At 35.9% G+C, this 22,292-nt stretch overlaps 1 protein-coding gene across 3 annotated transcripts in view; it reads right to left on the bottom strand.

Moving 5' to 3' along the window:
- LOC126965253 (uncharacterized) overlaps window positions 1-22,292 on the bottom strand; it is a 148,687-nt gene that overhangs the window by 13,472 nt on the left and 112,923 nt on the right. The window contains exons 2-4 of one of the 3 annotated variants that reach the window (XR_007729504.1): window positions 3,609-4,534; window positions 3,010-3,163; window positions 1,459-1,583 (exon numbers count right to left, since the gene is read on the bottom strand). Coding sequence is in view for 1 of the 3 variants with exons in the window: in XM_050808752.1 (XP_050664709.1) it covers window positions 448-591 (144 nt within the window). In the remaining 2 variants the exon portion in view is untranslated. Of the gene's footprint in view, window positions 1-447; window positions 602-1,458; window positions 1,584-3,009; window positions 3,164-3,608; window positions 4,535-22,292 lie in introns of those variants that run through there. The other 2 variants (XM_050808752.1, XR_007729503.1) reach the window with 2 other exon arrangements.

Raw genomic sequence — 22,292 nt, 5'->3', positions numbered from 1 at the left:
CAATTCACAAAAACAAATGAGAAATGAATGCAATACACTACATTAGGTTACCAAAGAGTTCTTAAATTGAAATTCAAAAAAAGTTTTCATTAGCAATGTTTCTAACTGGTCAGTTCTAAACATTTTCAGTGTTTTATACGTGGGTATAAAATACTTAATAAATTTAATATATATATTTTTTTTTACTCCTCTACTTTTATCTGTCATTTATACAGCCACGGTCACTAATTTAAGTGCATTCTTTATTGAGTCTTTGAAAAAGTCTATACTCTAGGGCTCAAATAGACATTGTTTATATAACTTTCATGTTGCAATAAAAGCACAGTTTTTTCGGTGTCACAGATGGCTAGAGCGTTACGGATATGCCTATTATTATATTACTACCTACGAAAAAATTTGTGTGCAGTGCAATTTCAAACATTTTCACATCAAAAACACTTTTGGTACCTGTATGATATGAAGGTCAGTGCCACACACTCCTGAATACTCCACTTTTACAATCACATCTTCGTCGTTCAGAATTTTCGGCATTGGATACTTTTCATCATATTTAAGTGAAAGTTTCTCTCCATCAAAAACTACGGCCTTCATTTTTATTTATCTGAAAGGAGAATAAGTATTAATTGATGAATTGATACGCGCGAATACTTCTTTTTATAGAAGAAGACCACAAACGAGCGTACGTTGTACATGATAAGTTTTAATGATGAATATCGTATTTTATTTTCCCCAAACAATTCCGAAATATTACGTTGCTTTTTTTTTTAATGGAAGTGGAGGACAAACGAGTATATAGGTCACTTGATGGTATGTAATCACTAGACAAGAGCGACCGAGCTTAGAAGGCGTCGATTTAGAAAACAAAATTTTTATCACCCTTACGTAGGCGCTTATCACCTACGAGTTCAGACGGCTACGGCGCAGCGTGGCAGAAATAGGCGTCAGTGCCTACGCTACCTTGCGGTTACTAGATTTCCTACACGATGTTCCAAAATTAAATTATGGAAAATTGGTTTATCTAGGTGAATTTTCTATTTTCATTTTTGAATTTATTTGTTATGGTTAAGGTTAAGTAGCTTTATTATGACAGTAAGGGACGAGTCGAGCAGGACGTTCAGCTGATGGTAAAGATCCTTGGAAAACCAAATATTCTGAGCAGCACTACAATTGCACTCGTCACCTTGAGACATAAGATGTAATGTATGTTAAGCCTCATTTGCCCCGTAATTTTCATTAGCTACGACGCCCTTCAGACAGAAACACTAATAATGCTTACACATTACTGCTTCAAGGCAGAAATAGGCGCCGTTGTGGCACCCATAATCTAGCCGGCATCCTGTGCACAGGAGCCTCCCACTTGTCCCTCTACCTGTGTCTTTAATTAATGTCGCTATTGTTGCGCCACGCTGTACATATACCTGTTGGTATAAATTTCGAGTGTAGTACCATTATTCGTACCTGTTTGGGTCCACGACCACTTTCTGGCCCTTCTTGAAGATGGACTTATTCCCAACTTCATGTACTATTCCACTAAACTCATGTCCCAGAGGTAGTGGACGGTCTTTTCTAGCGGGAAACTCGCCCTGAAAATCAGTAGCTGTTAATATAATCTTACCTGGGTAACACTGAAAATGTATAGAAAATTAAACAGTTTAATGTACAAAGTTGCAAATACTTTTATTGTTTTTCGAAGCAATCTCCGTTCCTCTCTACACATCGTCGCATTCCATGGAACCACTGAGAAAATCAGTGGGCCCATTCATTCCTTATATGGCATTTTCGTACGCTTTCACCGCATCTTCAGGGCTCGTAAAGCGAATACCTCGAATTTTATGTTTAGTTCTTGGGAATAAATAAAAGTCACAGGGCGCCAGATCAGGACTGTATGGCGGATGACTCATTATCTCGACACCTGCCATAGTCAAATATTCAACAGTCCGTATTGCGGAGTGCGCTGAAGCATTGTCATGGTGAAGGAGGATCCTGCTTCGAAAGCGCTGCTGTCGACTGTCGATTTTTTCCAAGAAAACAGGCAAACATCGATTGACATACCAGTCTGCAGTAACTGTTCTTCCATCTTCTAGCACAACTGTCGCGAAATGACCTTTCCATCCAAAGAATGAGGCAATCATCTTTTTTCCTTGACTTCTTCCTATCTTTACCTTAGTTGACCAATCCTCGAAAGGAAACACCCACTGAGCTGATTCAGACTGTCTAAATGTTCGTGTACTATTTTTTGAACTTGGCTCATACCAATACCTAGGCTTGCCCGTATCTGGTGATAGGTCACTCTCTTATCTTCCTCTATCATGCGTCGAACAGCACTGATGTTATCTTCAGTAGTTGCTGTTAAAGGACGTCCCTCACGCGGATCATCATAGTATAGCATGAGATTGCTACTTCCACGCTTAAACTCGTTAAACCAATTATAAATAGTGGCACGGGTGATGGGCTAAGTAGCTGTTGAGTAAGCCCACAACGAAAGTCATAATAAATCATTGACCGAAAATTTTCTCGCGTTATGTTCATTTTCACGTGTCACAAGAGTTTTAGATTAGCCGCCAATTCACAAAAACAAATGAGAAATGAATGCAATACACTACATTAGGTTACCAAAGAGTTCTTAAATTGAAATTCAAAAAAAGTTTTCATTAGCAATGTTTCTAACTGGTCAGTTCTAAACATTTTCAGTGTTTTATACGTGGGTATAAAATACTTAATAAATTTAATATATATATTTTTTTTTACTCCTCTACTTTTATCTGTCATTTATACAGCCACGGTCACTAATTTAAGTGCATTCTTTATTGAGTCTTTGAAAAAGTCTATACTCTAGGGCTCAAATAGACATTGTTTATATAACTTTCATGTTGCAATAAAAGCACAGTTTTTTCGGTGTCACAGATGGCTAGAGCGTTACGGATATGCCTATTATTATATTACTACCTACGAAAAAATTTGTGTGCAGTGCAATTTCAAACATTTTCACATCAAAAACACTTTTGGTACCTGTATGATATGAAGGTCAGTGCCACACACTCCTGAATACTCCACTTTTACAATCACATCTTCGTCGTTCAGAATTTTCGGCATTGGATACTTTTCATCATATTTAAGTGAAAGTTTCTCTCCATCAAAAACTACGGCCTTCATTTTTATTTATCTGAAAGGAGAATAAGTATTAATTGATGAATTGATACGCGCGAATACTTCTTTTTATAGAAGAAGACCACAAACGAGCGTACGTTGTACATGATAAGTTTTAATGATGAATATCGTATTTTATTTTCCCCAAACAATTCCGAAATATTACGTTGCTTTTTTTTTTAATGGAAGTGGAGGACAAACGAGTATATAGGTCACTTGATGGTATGTAATCACTAGACAAGAGCGACCGAGCTTAGAAGGCGTCGATTAAAAGTACACATGAATTTGGAAACCGAAAGACATTGGTACGTGGCGGGCGAGGAACAAACCGGTGCGGGGTCTCCATGGTGAGAGTCAACGGTTCAACCTTTTACGACACCGTCGCTTCTTAGGTAGACTCTGTGGAGTGTCATTACAATATATTTATTAGATGAAATAACATAACGCGCGCAAATACGCACCGTCTTCAAGAAACTTCAAAACTACCCGCATGATTTCATAAAACCAAAAACTTTTTTATCGTTTCAAGTTTTTAGTCGAATTACAATAGTGATATTTAATTGGATGAATACTGGTATAAATAAACAAACAAGAAAGTTTTAATGCACGATAAACTGTGACATTTGCTTTGTTTAGAGACTTATTGTCAGTAATTGTATTATAATAATAAACTGTAATCAGCTGCGATAAACAAATAATGTTTACATAAACTCGAAGATTACTTGTTTCTGTGTCAATAAGCAATATAGTTTTTTTTAATATAAGATTGGGCAAGAGGCTCTCGTTATGGAAAGTAGCCGCCCTTGGACATCCGCGACACCAGAGGTCCATAGATGCGTTGCTGGCCTTTAAGATGGGAGTATACTCTAATCTTGACGGTCCCGAAGTCGTATCGGTCCTGGAGAACTGCAGCCGTCAAGAGTGAAAAAGTTTCTCGCAAAACGTGCTGTTGTAGAGTGCCAGACCTCAATATGATGCCGGTGGATTTTAGTCCGTCTTAATGAACTCGGCTGTTGGTATCAACCTTAACAACTTCTCTGACTACTCCTCATATACGATAGAAGATGCAAAGAAAACACACACGTAGAGATGTGGGTTCTCTCTGCATCTTCTACCGCATTTATCACGGGAAGTGCTCAGAGGACCTGTTCGGGTTGATTCCAGCGGCCGAATTCCACCACCGGACATTACGTACAAAGTACCATCCGCATCACGTAGACGTCTGGCATTCCACAACAGCGCGTTTTGTTCGAAATTTCTTGCCTCGCACAGCCACTTTGTGGAATCAACTACCAGCAGCGGTCTTCCCGAACAGATACGACTTAGGGACCTTCAAGAAAAAAGCATACTCCCACCTTAAAGGCCGGCAACGCATTTCTTGATACACCTGTTGTTGCGGATATCTATGGGCGGTTGCCTCACCTCTCCCAATCCCGTGAGCCTCTTGCCCGTTTGCCCCCTCTCATATAAAAAAAAACATATGTCTATGATTAGAACCGCTCTTCTTTGTATGGGGGTAAATGGAAGAAGCTGGTACTGAGCGCCCACCCAAAGGTACTCCATGTGAGAATGAAATTGGGCCTTATATAGTTGCAGGCAGTGGTTTGTAGTAAAGTACTGTCTGGGCTTAGTCTCGATATCAAACACAAATTTGGCACAACCGGTGAAAGAGGCATACCCTGTGCTGTCGTTTGCATAGCATGAATACCACCGATTTGCAGCATATTATTATTAGAAAAAACAGTGTAAGAGACGCAACACGCATCCTTGCGGGATACCAGCGTTTATAGGTTTTAATTTGGTGCATGCATCGTACATCCCATCTGCACAACCTCTCAGGAAGCCCATAGGATGGCAGATTCGCTATAAACGCTTGCCACACCCGATCGAAGGCCTTCGCTTAGTGCAGACTCACCGCCAACGCCTCTCCTTTCGATATACAAGACGATCACCATCTGAGCGACTTTATCGTAAACCGTACTGGCAAGCGCTCTCCAACTAGTGCTCTTCGAGATTTGGTTCTGTTGGAAGAGCGCCGTAGCTGGTGAAATTACTTAGCTAATGAGACCCAACATCTTACGTCGGAATTTTGGCTTTAAAAATATCCTGAGCGGCACTGCATTGTCATAGGCACTACGCATTCACTTACCATCAGGTTTAAAAGACTTGCTTGTATCATCACTCTTTTCAAAGATAGGCCCCGACACACTTAGGCCTGTATTCCAGAAAATGTGAAATCATAAGTTGCCTGACTGTCTTCCTAATTGTAGAAAAGAGAGACAACATACGCTTGATCATGGAATATCCTAATATTAACCACCTGCCATACTAATGACAAATGATGACCTTGGATGTAGCAAACTTGATTATAGTTCCCGCCTCAATTCATAAGGAGGTTCGTATAAACAGTATTTTGTAACCCCCTTATCCATAATGGTCCGCTAACTTTAAACAGCCGCTAAGGAGTGTTTTTCTCATTCTGACTTAGGTCAATAGAAGAAGACAGAGGGAGAATTAGCAATGCTTTAAGTTAGAAGACTATTATGAATAAGGGGGGTAAGTGTCCAGGTCGCATCATCCTAGATCCATAGTTTGGTTATATATGTCAGAAAGTTCCTTGAAGTACCTACAAGCAACGTATACATATAAATATAATATAAATCTACTTACAAGTCGTCCAAAGTTTATCACAGTCCGTATCTGAATAACTATTACATCTACCCACACAACAATATAACTAGATTATGTAATTGTCACTACTGTTGTGACCATATATTTGTCTTCTAGTTAAACGTAAGTATCCATGCCTATTCTGTGCTTGTAGTAAACGCTAACTCAGCAGAATTATAGCAGATAAAAAGTGTGTGCGTGTAATCTTTACTCATTTTAAGAAAACTTCTTTGACATTTACAACACTTATCACTGAAGCGATAAAACTTAACTTATAATATAATGTTATATATAAAATTCTGGTGTCACGGTGTTTGTAGTTAAACTCCTCCGAATCGGCTTGACGGATTCTCATGAAATTTTGTGTGCATATTGGGTAGGTCTGACAATAGAACATCTTTTTTCATCCCCTAAATGTTGAGGGTAAATTAACCCCTAATTTTTATTTTTAGATAAATTATTTATTTTATATTTTTTATGATACAACATTAAAAAATACATACAACCCTAAATTTTCAACCTTCTTCGATCAACACCTACTTTTGTATCGCGATTTTTATATTATTCTATTCCATCCACAGATCCGCAATAGGGCTGCAAGATGGCAATCGAATACAATAATTGTAGTACGATATATTTGACAAATAATTGTAATAATAATAAATATTAAATCATAGTATAATCTGTACCTATTTCATGGTCACCCTAAATTATTCATAAATACAGATTACACAGTTTTATGAACTCTTTTATCTAATCTTCAATGACTAGGTTAACATGCGGATTTTGTTTACTTACTTAATGTTAAGACAACAAAACTTTTTATAATCCATGTCAAAAATCGAGAATTGAAAAGAACAAGCTAGGAAATATTAGCAGTACCTAGAGCTAACTGTAGTGAATTGTGTAGTGTCCGTCCAGGGCAGTACTGCCACCTCACCTATTTCTGCAGTAGCAGCATAACTTTTTTTTTATAATAAGTGGCAAGACGAGCAGGACGTTCAGCTAATGGTTATTGATACGTCCTTCCCATTACAATGCAGTGCCGCTCAGGATTCTTTAAATACCCAAAAATTCTGAGCGGCACTACAACTGCGCTCGTCTGAGACATAAGATGTTAAGTATCAGACGAGCGCAGTAAGTTCACTAGCTACGGCGCCCTTTAGACCGAAACACAGTAATGCTTATAAATTACTGCTTCACGGCAGAAAATGGCGCCGGTGTAGTACCCATAATCTAGCCGGCACCCTGTGCAAAGGTGCCTCCCACTGGTGAACTAATTGTGTGTGAAGTGTTCGTCCAGGGCAGTAATGATTACACACCAATTTCTGTAGTGGCCGTATAACATATCTGTAGTAGGTAGAGAGATGTAAGCTCACACGGTTTTACGCCCAGTTATGCTGTAATTGAAATAAAGATCCCATAACATGAATCTTTATCTTTTCACTTCTCTTCATATGACGAGTCAACGCGGACGCCTAGTTGGTAATCGCTTAAGTGCCAAAACATTTAAATAGATTTCATTCACAACCGCACGATATATATTATTTGTATAGAATCTTCAATATTAATAATAATAAAGTAGTGACGTGGTAACTTCACAACGGATTCAGGTACTCATTGGTGGATTCAGGTGGATCATTGAATAACGTTGCATCGGATGAACTGGCAAGGTGTAAACCTCTACTATATACCACTGGACTGGCGACTGTCAAAGTACTTTTCTGCCTGTTTGGTATTCGCCGTTTTGGCGCTGTTGGCCATGTAGCGAGAGTCTGCGGTACTAAATCTTGTGATGACAACCTCAGCAAACATCGATAGATGGTGGGAAACCATTTCCAAAAAAAATTGCGTACATTATTACGTTGATACTTCGCAGTATTATACGTTCCTTCGCAGCCATTTGTATTATACGTCAAAATTAGTTTTCTGGACGCTCGCGAGTAGCTCTTCATATAGGCACAAGAGATTTGCTGTTAAACACATGGAACGGCCTGTCCAGTGGTATTTATACAGGTCAGTGTACTCTTGCCGCTGTCTTTCTACCAATTATGTTCATAGCTATCCTCTCTTAATAACAGTACCCCGATGGGTAACCTCAGAAGTTGCAAAACAAAACTTAAACAGACACGACACCCATATTATAGTGGGCACCCTGACGGATAACTCACAATTAAGATACATAATAGCTTAAAGGATAAATGCATACACTTTTATAATAAAGTCCCAACCACTGTTCAGGCATTATCTATAATCAATTTAAATGTTTTATTAAAAAATGGCTCTGTTGTAAATCCTACTACTTCACAGCTGAATATCTAAGTGATCAGACGATCACAACGACATTACAAAATCATAATATTTTATTGAAAAGAACAGAAAAGATATGCTGGGATTGTTTCTTGCGCCGCATCTTCTCTCTCAGAGGGCTATTTTTGTTTCCGAAGCGCTGGTAGTGTTAGAAGTGACATAAAAAGGATTCTACAGGAATCAATTTTGAAAAGTAAATGCCTTTTATCCCTTTCTAAACAAGCACCTTTTTAAAATCGACGTATCAGATAGACCCGGTCTATATTCTGAAGACCCAGGTAAGTTCAGCGGATGACTGGTCAAAGATGAAACGGTAGTAATCCTGGAATATTCAAGAGTGGCTAACTATCGGTCATACATTTTCAAAGATACGAAGTCACTCCGACAAGTTGCGGAAATTTCGGCATTATTCTGTACTTCTGGGAGGAGCTGGGCTGATGGAGATCCTGTATCATAACTTGAAGGTTGTCCGGGTTTTCCGCAAACAGTACTATGTCACACGCAAATCGTAGGTTACTCAGTCTCTTGCCCTCTATATTAATTCCACGTTCTTTCCAATCCAACTTCTTGAAAATGTCCTCCAGTACCAGGGTGAACAGTTTTGGAGAGAGTGTATCTCCCTGTCTATTCCTCTCTGAATCTTGGCAGGTTGAGTTTCTGGTGATAAATTAAACTTTAAAGTTGCATTGTTGTAGACATTTTTATGAGGTTAGTGTAACGGTGATCAATACGGGCGTTCTGAAGGGACTGAACCACTGCCCAAGTTTCGATGCTATCAAATGCTTTCTTGTAATCTATAAATGCGACCCACAGTGCTAGTTGATATTCGGTGGCTTTTTCAATAATTACTCTCATAGTTAATGTGTGATCCATAGTGCTAAAACCACCTCTGAAACCTGCTTGCTCAACTGGTTGGTAATAGTCAAGTCAAACGAATGGTAATAATTTTCGTAAACAATTTATACCGCTGTGATAATAGGCTTTTTGAGTAGCAGAATGATCGTTGCGCTTTCCCATTTTTCCGGTACTCGGCATTCTTCTAGACACTAATTAAAGAGTTTAATGAGGATCTGTAAGACCACGTCCCCACCTTCTTTGACCATTTCTACGATGACATCATCTTCACCAGCCTTGCCTTTTGACATCTTGAGTATTGCGGCCCGTATTTCAGCTTTTGTTATCTCCGGTACGCCTAGATGAGCTACTCTTCACTCACCAGGACGCCTTAAGCAAGCGGGTGGATCTACACGCCTAAGCCCTTCAGTAAATACACTGGCCTTCAAAAGTATCACACTTTTAAAATTGGGATAACGTTTTAACTTCACAAGATATACTTTCGAAATAAAAAGGACTCCAAAGAGAATTTAATTTTGTACATAAAAACATTATAGTAGGAAACCTTCTTTTAAGAATTGGCTGAAAAAAAACATCAAAAACAAAACCATTCCTTTTTCAAAGTTGACGTTTCCGAATTACAATTTTACCATTCACATTTTTCTTTCTGTTTTAAATTTTTTTCAAGATCGATGGGTCTTGTTTTAAAAATTTATGCTAAAAAGCACATAACATTTATTTATCATGCCTCTTTCAGTTGAAGAATGTGCTAGGATCATGGCTTTTCTGGAACTAGGCATCACTATGCGTCGCACTGCAAGAATGGTGGGTGTGACGGTACGAACGGTCCAGAAGGTACAGCGAAGGTACGAAGAGACTGGACACCATCTGAGGAGACCTTGTAATGGCAGACTCAGGTGTACCAGTGCCCGAGAAGATCGTTATATTATTTCCACTGTGTTAAGAAATCGCCACCAAAATGCAGTTGAAGTCCAGCAACAGCTACTTCAGACCCGGACGGACTACATTAGTAACAGTACAGTGAGAAGAAGACTTGCTGAAGCAAATTTGAAACCCCCAAGACCAGCGAGTGGCCCAAAATTCGAGAGACAGCATCGAGTAGCGAGACTGCGATACGCCCGTGAACACACGCAGTGGGATGAAGAAGAATGTTCAAGAATTTTGTTTGCAGATGAGTCTCGATTCTCCCTTTACACTTCTGATGGAAGGCGAAGTGTTAACAGGCGACCTGGTGAGCGATACCTTCAAGCCTGCATCTCAGAAAGAGTCCAATACGGTGGAGGCAGTGTACATGTATGGGCATATCTTCAGAAGGTCGCACAGAGCTAGTAGCCATAGAAAATGGCACCCTCACTGGGCAAAGATAGCATATCTTTGAGATTCCAAGAGATTCTCAATGAGTATGCAGGGCCGTATTTAGCAAATATGGGTGATGGATCGATGCTGATGCATGATAATGCCCGGCCACACACGGCTCATATCGTACAAGAGTATATTCAGGAGGTCGGTATCAGCGTGATGCATTGGCCATCAAGAAGTCCTGATCTCAACCCGATTGAACACGCCTCGGATGAGCTTGGGAGGCTTGTCAGAAATCGAAGACCACCACCTACTACCCTCAGGGCACTAAAGCAGGCCCTGGTAGAAGAATGGGAGAATATTCCCCAACATCGGCTCCGAAACCTAGTGTTCAGTATGCCAAACGGGCTCGAAGCTGTAATCAGAGCTCGAGGAGGCAATACCAGTTATTAAAAATTAAATAACATGTAATACATTTTAGTTGATTTTTTTTACACTAAATTAAAAATGTCTATTTTCATTGTTTTATAATTTTTAAGTTAAAAATGTTACTAATGTATAATTTTAGTTTCTAAGAGTTAAAGCCTATAAAATTGTTGTGCGATACGACCCTCCCCCCGCAGTGTCTTGCCCACTACAAACAAGGAACGGTAGTTGAAGGGTTTGATCATTCAGTAATACGTTTTGGAGTTTACTCCTTAAGAATCGATATTCATATAAGGCACCCGGTATGAGAAAAATATGAAGAGTAAAACCTACTCATCAAATGGGATAGTTACGTTTTTGGTGCGCATCATTTCTCGCGCACCTTTCACTTTTCAGTTATGTGTGTGTATGTGTGTAGCCTACTTGTGTGTAGCCAGCATATACAGTATGCTGCGTGATAGCTTACACATGTCGTATAATATTGATACCTATTAGGGTGTGCCAAAATGTAACTTCCTTGATAGACCTTTTAAAATTGGAATTTTGAGTTCCGCTTTTAACAGGAGTTGTGTTTGGGCATTTCCTGACATATTTTGAGCGTTTTTTAAGGATTTATTTGATTTTTTAATTAATACACTTTTATTAGCTTTAGCTGCTGTATGTCTGTTTGTAACCGATTCCATTGGACTTGATTTTGTTTAGTACCTCTTCAAAGAACGATTGCGTTCTTGAGGAGTAAACTCCAGTCGAGTGTCGGAGCTGACACACACACTTTTATTGTTTCATTTTCAAGTAATTAAAAAAGTTTACACATTTCCATTGGCTTTAACAGAGACAAAATAGCGTCTGTTGGGTCAGCTAGTTATATTTATAAGTAATATGTGTAGCTTTATACCTACCTTATGTAAGACACGGCCTATAATGAATAAAAAACGCCTTACAATTTTGAAGCAGCAAAGTCTAGTTAATCTACATTGACTATACGATGTTCACCAGGTGTTATTATTAAATAATATTTTCAGTGTATTTTATGTGTCGGATTATAACAGGTCCCTTTTCTTTTTTTAAATTGATTTAGTGACACGGAATGCAGGTCCATATGCCTTTTCCTTTTTTGTAGGCATGGTGTTGCATTATGTTAAATTTTAATTTGACCATAAACGCTGTTACAGTTAATATAAACCTATTAAGTTTGAATTTGGATCCTGCAATTCTTGTATGAATATTGATTATAATTAGTCTTATTTATACGCCAATTTTTTTTAAATATTCTTGTTCTAAAATTAATAGTGATAAGAGAATCTGTATTTATGAGATAAGACAGATATTTGGTTCCATTATCTTCAATCAAAAAAGTCTACTGTTGCGCTGATGTCCGTGGCGAGTTGATCGACGTCTGCAGGCTCTAAAGGACGTCGAATGGAAGAGAGGATAAACAAGCGTACGTGTCGTTTGTCCTCTCTTTCACACAAAAAAATCAATGAGAAGAGATAAAGTATCTTGCTAATATTGTTGTGGAATATATTCAAGATACCAATTTTGAAATGAGTTTAATGAATATGTAATTTTGTATTTAGTTTATAATTTTAAAGTTTTTTACTTTAAAAATGTAAACTTAAAACAGAATCATAACATTGATATGACTTCCGGATTTTTTATTAAAAGAAAAAAAATTGATATAGAAATTCCAATTAAATTATATTTTCTGCATTAAGGTATAGATTATCTTTAGTTTCACAAAATAATGTGAGAAAATATGAATTGAAAAAACTTATAAATTAAATTTATTATCACATAATTACCTTGTAGCTTTCACTCTTTTAAATTCTGCAGAAATATAATCTGGATTTGAAACACAATAAACGTGTCATCTAATACATAGTACATCTAATCATAAACGCGTCTATTTTTGGAAGATTATCTGATTTCCCTTTAACAATTCCACTTTCAGTCATTGTAAATAATAATTATACAGATCATTCAATAATAAAAAACACACATAAAATGAAATATACCGCTAACCAGTTAACCACCGGAACTATATCTACCTACCAGTGATTAAGTTTATCGAGATTTTGACGGCACACTGCACTTTAACCAAATAGCATTGCGTTTCGATTTAATATTTCGCGCGTATTTATTGCGCTTTTGTTCATTTATGATTCAACAAAAATTTTATAAGATAAAACTATTTAAGATAAATTTATTACAAATTAGCCAGCTAAGTTATTAAGGTCTGACATAAATTTACGATTGGGATACAGTATAAATTAAACCCATTGAGTTATCTCAAGTACTTCACGGTAAGTAAGTTATTTCATAGAAAAATAAATGTATCTCAGATTGACAATTATGTGATTGCATAAAATTTGCGAAAATTGCCATTTGCCAACAATTGTTCTATAATAGTTTGTATTTTATTTTATATATTTTCTTAATATCGCTATGTGAAAAACGGAAACATTGTTATGTATGTATATGGCTTACAATATACTAGTCTATAGACAAATAAAAGAGTGCAAGGGGGATGAACATCTAATTGAGATACAGGAAGATAGAAAAAAAAATGTGAATCTATTGTTACAGTAACCAAATTTTTATTAACAACTTGTATACAGTCAGCGACACTTGGAATTAGCTTCATAGTATTTTGAATATAAAACTTGCTATGATGAACTGAAAATAAGTCATTCATTATCGGTCTGCCTGTCAGGTTGTTTCTATCCTAGTATATTCAAAGTATTTGGTATAATATATTTTCAATTCTTAATCTCCGCCTTGTTTCGCATAATATAATGTACCTGTATGATGTATTGATCTCTAGTATTAAGTATTTTTAAGTTTTAATATTTTATTTAATATGACGATAGATGCCCTTTGATTGTTATTTAGCCACCATTCCTAAATATTACTTATATGTTTAAGTACCTATAAATTATTGAGTTTTTTTTTAACAAAAAAAAGGATAGGCAATGCAAGCAACTATTTCGTTGTACAACTATACGGTAAAAACCAATCTAATACTATTGGTTTAATTTACATCTAATAGTCAAACTACGGAAATTTAATTGAAATCTGCAATTTAATAATTGAATTAAGTATGAGCCATGCGCATTGTGCTTTTTGCGCGAAAAACATTTCCCTATCGCAGCTATATGACTTGCACAGCATCGCTACGCGCCGTGGTACGCGGCAGTAAGTCGTTTATAACGGCCGTTCCCAATATACTATCAACAGATAGAGATAAATTACTACCTTCTACTGTCACTAATTAGCTGTCAATAATCTGAAGCTGTCTCAATATACCCGATAAGTCATTATTTTCGCCTTATATTGGGCCGCGTTAATTGCAATTTCCATACAAACTTCTATCGCTGGTAAGCTATAGGTACGTTCTCCCATTGACAGACAGCGTGGACGGATAAGGTGAGTTACCGTCTATATGTTTATTGGGACATTAAAAGTCAAAGATAGTTACTTTTTTTATCTAAAGTAGGCCACACCCGGAGATAGACTGAATATTGGGAACGGCCGCTAGCTACCTCTTCTATCTACTTGTGCGCAAATACATTATAATTTTAAGGACATCGTGACAATTTCGAATAATTCAAAATGTTAATATGCTGATCGGTCCTAATGCAAACCGTTGGCTATAAGTCAGATCCTGTAGTTGTAGCCACAACCTGAGAGTTGAACAAAAGATACGAAGATTTACGACCGATGCGTCACTCGGATGGTTCACTCAGTTAATAAGAGGGCTCGGACGGAACACGAGAGGCGAGTGTGGGTTCAATTCCTGCACCTTTCATAAATTTTGCTACAAATTAAATTTATATATTTAATCCATTAAGTGAGGTATTTCACTAATAAACATTTTAAATGTAGTATTATTAAATCAAAGATCCAGTTTTAATAAACGAAGTAGTATATTTTAAGTTCTTTAGCTTAGCTACCATTACAAAGATAATCACAATTCAGTTTTTACACCCAATATGATAACCACAGATAATGTTACCAGAACTTTCACTCGGATACTCGAGGCAAACGGACGTGTGTTTTGTTAACTTCGATACAATTATTTAGAAAAGATTAACGTAAGCATTAGTGAACCGTCAAATATAAACTTACGTCTACCGTCGCAAGTAATTACTGTGTGCATCGGTCATTCGTGCCTGGTGTGTGTGGAGGACGACCACATAAACTATTGATTGAATCCAATTTAGTTTTTTAACATGTCTAAACCACTGTCGCCGGAGAAATCGAATTCTGTGCCCAACCTATCATCAATGTCAAAAAATGAACCAAATTTTGAGACTCACATAACTGCCAGGAGGGCAAAAAAAAAGAAACTAGAAACTGCTGGTACAGATGAATTTTCAGAATTTAAAGAAGAGATGAGGGAGTTAGTGCGCTCCATGGTAAATCAAAGTGAACATCAAATGAGTAAGCTGTTCCCGATCCTAAATGAGATACAGGCAGCAAATTCGAAAATAGAGGCATCCGTATTCTCTCTAAGTGAAAAAAATGACGAATTCATGAAGAAAATTCAGCATCTAGAACTTGAAATAAAGAAAAAAGACGAGCGAATTGCTATTCTAGAAGAGAAACTTGAAGAAACAACAAGAGTAGTGAAAAAGAAAAGTATAGAAATCAAAAATGTATCCAATATTGGGCCCAGGGAAACCAAAGAAGGATTGGTGTTAATGTTGTCTCAATTGGCTACTAATGACATAACATGACAATTAATAGATCAGACATAAGTGACATTTATAAAGTTAATGGAAAATCAGACAAGAAAACAATCATTGTGGAATTTGTATCTGAACTAACTAAGGAAGAAGTCTTAAAAAATTGTAAGTTGTTTAACAATAAAAACAGAAATGACAAACTTAGTAACAAACACCTAGGCTCAAAAAAGCAACCCGACGAACCTATATTTATAACAGAACACTTAACTGCAAAGGCTTCACGTTTGTATTTCTTGGCAAGGGACCTCAAAAAATCTAAAGGATATAAGTATTGTTGGACATCGTTTGGTCGTGTCTACTTGAAAAGAGAAGACAACTCAAAAACTATTTGGATTAAGGCCGAAGCTCAATTACAGCCACTGTGGAATGAATGACTATTTCTGGATTTTCGTAACTATACTTATAATCTTTTAATGTATTTGTACCACTACTGTTATATTTATTATATTTACTCATCTTGTACTTTACAGCATACAAAAGTGTTATACTTTATATAAGAGTACCAAACATTCTAAACTTAATAAAATACTATACTTAATTAAGCCAGTAACTAAAATAAACCAAAGTATTTATCACTACAGAAATAATTGTATCATGCATTATATACAATTTAAGATTTACACCTATTGTAACAAAAACACCTTTAATGGATAATAATACAATAACTCTGTTGGAAGATTTAGATAGCCTGACAAATAACATCACAGCTCAACAATGTTCTATTGAGTATTTTAATAAAAACACTCCTAGGGAAGATTTATTCCTCTCCGTCGTAACCCAAAATATAAGAAGCGTTTATAACACATCGAACTTAGATGACTTAGATATCAATATAAGTATGCTAAAAAGAAATACTGACGTTATAGTTTTAACTGAATGCAGAATAGATCCCGAAAAACCAGTTCCACAGAAACCCTACTATTTTACTTATTACACTGATAGAAAAGTAAATCAAAATGATGGTGTTGTGGTATTTGTAAAAAAAAACATTAGAACATAATGTCAAAGAAGTTGCTTTGGATGGCGCTTCCTGCCTTGAGATCGTATTGAGAAGCCCTGTGTCTAAAATGACACTAATTTGTATATACCGGCCGCCAGTAGAAAAGAAACCTGAAAATTTTATAACTTCATTAAACGCCTATCTAGATTCATCCCATCTAAAATCTAATGTCATAATTACAGGAGATATAAACATAAATATTATTGAAGGGCACAGTGACAAATACGCTAATTCATATTTAGATACATTGGCTTCACATAGGTTACTACCTGGTCATAAATTTGATACCAGAAAAAATAGTTGTTTAGACCATATAATAATTAACCTTGATCCTTCCCAATTTAATGCTTTTATAGGAGTTCTAAACACTACAATTACGGACCATAAAATGACTGTTATTTATCTATATCGGAAAAAAATAAAAGGTTCTACCACACCTAAAACGAAATCTCTTATCAATTATGAAGAAGCACTTAAGACCCTGCAAGATAAATATAATCCAGATATATTAAAAATAAAAGACCCAAATACATTAACACAAGAATTACACAAATACATACAATATGCTCTTAACAAAAATACTAAATTGGTAAGAATTTCAAGTAACAAAAAAATAATAAAACCTTGGATAACACCAGGCATTTTAAAATGCATCAGAACCAGAAATAAATTACAGCAACAGCTAAGAAGTGATGAATCTAATGAAATACTCAGAATAAATTACCGACGATATCGAAACTTTTGTAATAATTTAGTGAAGCAACTAAGACGTAAATACGAAAGCGAAATACTTAATAAATCTAAATCTAACAATAAGTCACTTTGGAATAGTATCAAAACTATAACTAATTTAAATAAACAAAAACAACAAAATATAGAACTTACACAGTTAAAACCTACACCCACTGAATCAGCTTGCTTTCTAAACAATTATTTCGTTAACGTTGGAAAATCTTTAGCTATTGGAATCTCAACACCTCCTCATATTGTACAGCAATATTTTAATCGACTTCCTTCACAAGCAAATACAATTGGAATACTAGAACCCGAGCCATCAGAAGTAGCAACAATTATATCAAACTTAAAATCAGAGACTGCCTCGGGCTATGACAATATCCCAACCAAGTTTATTAAAGTGGCGAAAAAAGAACTTACTCCTATAATCACACGACTTTGTTCACTCTCACTCGCTCAAGGTATTTTTCCACAAGAACTCAAATGCTCCATTATACATCCTGTACATAAGGTTGGGTCTAAAGAGGATGTTAATAACTATCGGCCTATTTCCGTCTTAACAGTTATCTCTAAAATATTAGAAAAGATTATAAATACTAGAATAATCAAGTACCTAAATACGTATGGTTTGTTATCTAAATCTCAGTATGGCTTTCGTGAGGGAGTCAGCACTGAGGATGCTATTCAAGATCTGACTCAAGAGGTAACAAAGTATGTGGATGGAAATAAAAAAACTCTATGTATTTTTCTTGACCTAAAAAAGGCATTTGACACCGTTTCTATTCCCATACTTTTGCGTAAAATTGAAAAAATTGGTATAAGAGGTAATTTTTTAAATTTACTGACTGATTACCTTCGTAATCGGGCACAACGTGTTAAAATTAATAAAGAAATTTTTAGTTCTGTTAAATATTCTACATCATACGGAATTCCTCAGGGTAGTGTTCTCGGACCTACGCTATTTTTAATGTATATTAACGACCTTACAGATTTTAAAATACAAAATGGACAAGTTTTCTCTTATGCCGACGACACTGCCTTGCTATTTCATGGAGACAGTTGGGCGGAGGTATTTTCTTTGTCAGAGAAAGGACTATTCTTAGTACAAAACTGGCTTAAAATTAACATTCTTACTTTAAATTTAACGAAAAGAAATTATATTACATTTTCAATAAAAGATTCTACACAACCATATAAAAATTTTACCTGATCTGCCCATACATGTGACATGGCTGATATAGAAAACTGTCTGTGCACTAAACTTGAAAGAGTAAACACCACCAAATACCTCGGAGTAATTATAGACAAAAATTTATCATGGTATCCTCAGTTAAATGTAGTTGCCAACAGAGCTAGAAAAGTGATCAGGATATTCAAACGCCTACGTAAAGTCTGTGATATCAAACTTATTAAGTATATATTTACATCTCTGATACAATCTATCCTTCTATATTGTATAAGAATCTGGGGGGGTACTTTTAAAACTCAATTCTTAAGCATAGAACGAGCACAGAGAGCAATAATTAAAAATATGCTAAGCAAAAATCGTCTGTATGATACCACAAAATTATATGAAGATGCGGACCTTTTATCCGTAAGAAAATTATATATATTGCAATGCATACTAAAAATACACAAAAGTAAATCTATAGATCCTTTGATTTTAAATAAACGTAAAAATAATACAGTAATTAAATGAAAATTTACTAAAACTAAATTTGCGTCTAAACAATTTGATGCACAGGCTACTAAATTATACAATACCGCTAATAAAATCTTAAATATTTAAGACATATAGGGAATGTAAAACTAGCGTTAAAAAATGGCTGAAAACTCTTAATTATTTAGAAACTGAAAACTTGCTAAATTAATTATAATATGAGTAAAATAGTGTAAATATGTGTTCTAAAATATATATATATATATATATATATATATAAATAATATATATAAAGCATATATATATATATATATATATATATATATATATATATATATATATATTAATTTTTGTTGTAATTATAGTATCATATGAATAGATAATTAAATTTCGCTTGCTGTTATTTGATTGTTATCTAAATATCGTACTTTGAACATTTTACTATTTTATAAATATTCGTAAAACTACAAATTACCTTAGTTCATAGTTATAGTGGTCGCACATTCTTGAGACGATGACAAGTGTTTTTTATGTAGGTATATTATTTACAAGTTTAGTGTGAGCCACGCAAATATTAATCTACCTTCAATATTGAAACAATTTTTAGTTTGTTTATTTTATGCCTAAGATTGGTTCATTTAACTATAATTCATGTTTTTGTTAAATGTGTAAGCATTCTTATCCGTTGGAAAGAGCGGTCTTCCCTAACACAGGTTCTGCGAACTTAAAAGGGAAGTCCTACAAATACTATTTATTAAAATGCTAAATAAATAAATTTTTGATTTTGATTTGATTTGATTTAGAACCATACATTAAAACACACATACACAAAAAATTGTGTGTGTACAAAGTACACATGTCAGAAGTGAAACCTGCATTGTGCATGAACCTCTAAACTGCATATGAAGTCCTGGTACATGCTGCTAGAATGACACATGATTTCAACCGCTATGAAAGACATTACTAACACCACTACCATATTTATGTTCTCCTGGTGTCTATGCAGTTATAAGTCGTGTGTATGACATAAGAATATATTAAGGTATACCTACTCGCGTCATACGTGAAATAAAATAGTATGCATATTTCTGTCTCATTCTTTGCCGGCTTCGTCCAACACATTTTTGTATTAGTGTCTCTTACCTGTCGTTTTTTCCATTGCATCCGGTTTGAAATCACAACGATTCTAAAGAAGTTTCACTTCAATAAAAATAAATACTTTCACCACCTAATTTTTGAAATAAGATGTACAATGTAAAACATTACTGTAAGATTATTTTATACATTATCAAAATTCAGGACTTATGTTTGATAATCTGAATAATTATCAGGAAGCTTAAGTACCCTGCCAAATCTAGACATTTTCACATTCAAATTTGGATTAAGATACTCTCTACTGGAACTATTGGGCTCAGAAACAACTGATGGCTCCTCTTGCTGTGATACTGGCTCTGAAATGTCCCTTATAACTTTTTCATCATATACCTCATTTGGTGTTGCAAAAGTTTTATTTCTCCAATATCTCTTTCCTTCTTCATTTTCCATAATATAAGATCTAGGACTGTTAGCTTTACTATCTTTCCTTTCAGCCACACATGTTTCTTAAATCTAATCATTTCATTCTCTCTAAAATTTCTTCTTGTAGCAGTCTTGTCATAATAACTTTTGGTATTTATTTTATTGCTGTTCAACATACTTCTATCTTTATCATATGTAAGTTTTGGTATAAGTGTTATAAAGGAACATGGTATATTCGTTCTTAGCTGTCTTTCCATTAATATTTTTGCCGGTGAATTAACTTTTCCCCTAGGTGTATTTCTTTGATTTAGTAGTGCAAGACACTTCTAAATAAGACAGCAATGAAAATCCACTGATCTTCATTGCTGTCTTCACATTTCTCTGCCTTTGACGGTTGTAGCCCGTATGCCCGTATGAAAAAAGAGGAGGGTTGGCTGAGTGAAGATCTAACCAGCCGCAAAAGATCAACGTCGAGCATCGGGCGACGGTAATTAACCCGAAGAAACCCTGGGCTAACAAGCCAGAACCTGCTGGAGGTAGGAAATGACCCCCACAACTCGCAACTCTGTTCATCCACAGAATCGAGGGCCTTGGCTTAGTCGCCCGGGCCACGAGGTAGAATACCTCTTTAAAAAGTTACCCTAATCCTAAGGACTACGTGCCGATGGGATGCATGGCTTGCAGGAGGCAAGTTCTAAGCGCCAACCTCGGCGGACCCGGCAAACGCCGTTGTACTTTGCCCTCTTGAGGGAATGGGCGTCACCCCTCTTGTGACGTATTAAATCGACCCTACTCGTGGGAACAAAATCAGAATGAGCAATTATAAACAAAATTTAGATAAGAATGACCCAAAAATTATGACCCAACAACTTTTACACAAAGGAATGTTCATAAACCGCCCAAGATCAAGCTCTTTTAGTGGAACAACTAATCAAGAGAACATTGAACTGATAGATAAAACAGCTGGAGAATCAGAAGAACAGCTGTTCACAAAAGTGCATTATGGCAAAAGGCTAAGATCCAGTCCAGACGCAGTAAAGCGCAATCAAAAACAGACAAAATTGAATTACTGGCTTGCTACACCAGTAGTACCAACATCCAACAGCTTCAAAGGGCTCGACGATATAGAGCAACCCGATAAACCAGAAATACAAACACAGAAGCTCACAAGACCTCCTCCACTATTTATTGATGGAGTGAAGAACTAACAACCCTTAATGAAATTATTAGAAGCCGTAGCAAAAGGAGAATATGAAATAAAGGTATTACGAGGCGACAGAGTTAAGATACAATCTAAAACAGCCGAATCATACTCCACTATTTACAAAGAACTGAAGGTTAAAGATACGGAATTCTATAGCTACCAGCCAAAACAAGACCGCAGTTTTAGAGTTGTCCTAAAAAATCTACACCCATTTACAGACTTTGTCTGTCTTATTCAGGTTTATTTCTTTTTATTACTTTTTCAACTATGCTTATGCAAAACTTTAAAAATTTCTCTCTTTGGTTTCCTACCACAACAATAATTATATTTTCTAAGGTGATTTTAGTATCTATTTCCTGTTCGATGTTATATCGTTCTATGTCGTGAACAGGACAGTCGATGAGCACGTGCAGCAGGGTCTCGTCACTGTCGGGTTGGCAAATACACGATGGACTCTCCTTGCACCCAAAACGGTGAAGATAGGCGGAGAATCCACCATGCCCAGTCAGGACTTGAGTCAAAACTCCTGTGGGTTGGATTTTACTAGCTATTTTAAATGCAATAATGGTGTCGGGGAAAAATATTTTTGTTGTTTGTGCGGTGTGTTCGAATTTATATCTATTGTCCCACTCTATCAAGGACCTATCTCTTATGCACCTTTTTATATAAGAAGGTGGGCACTTATCATAATTGGGGCGCGTTTTAATATTTTGGGCAGCT

This window comes from Leptidea sinapis, chromosome 7 (genome assembly GCF_905404315.1).
Source record: "Leptidea sinapis chromosome 7, ilLepSina1.1, whole genome shotgun sequence".
Lineage (NCBI taxonomy): Eukaryota > Metazoa > Arthropoda > Insecta > Lepidoptera > Pieridae > Leptidea > Leptidea sinapis.
Note: the sequence above shows the minus strand (reverse complement) of the source record. Positions and strands in the feature narration are given on the sequence as shown.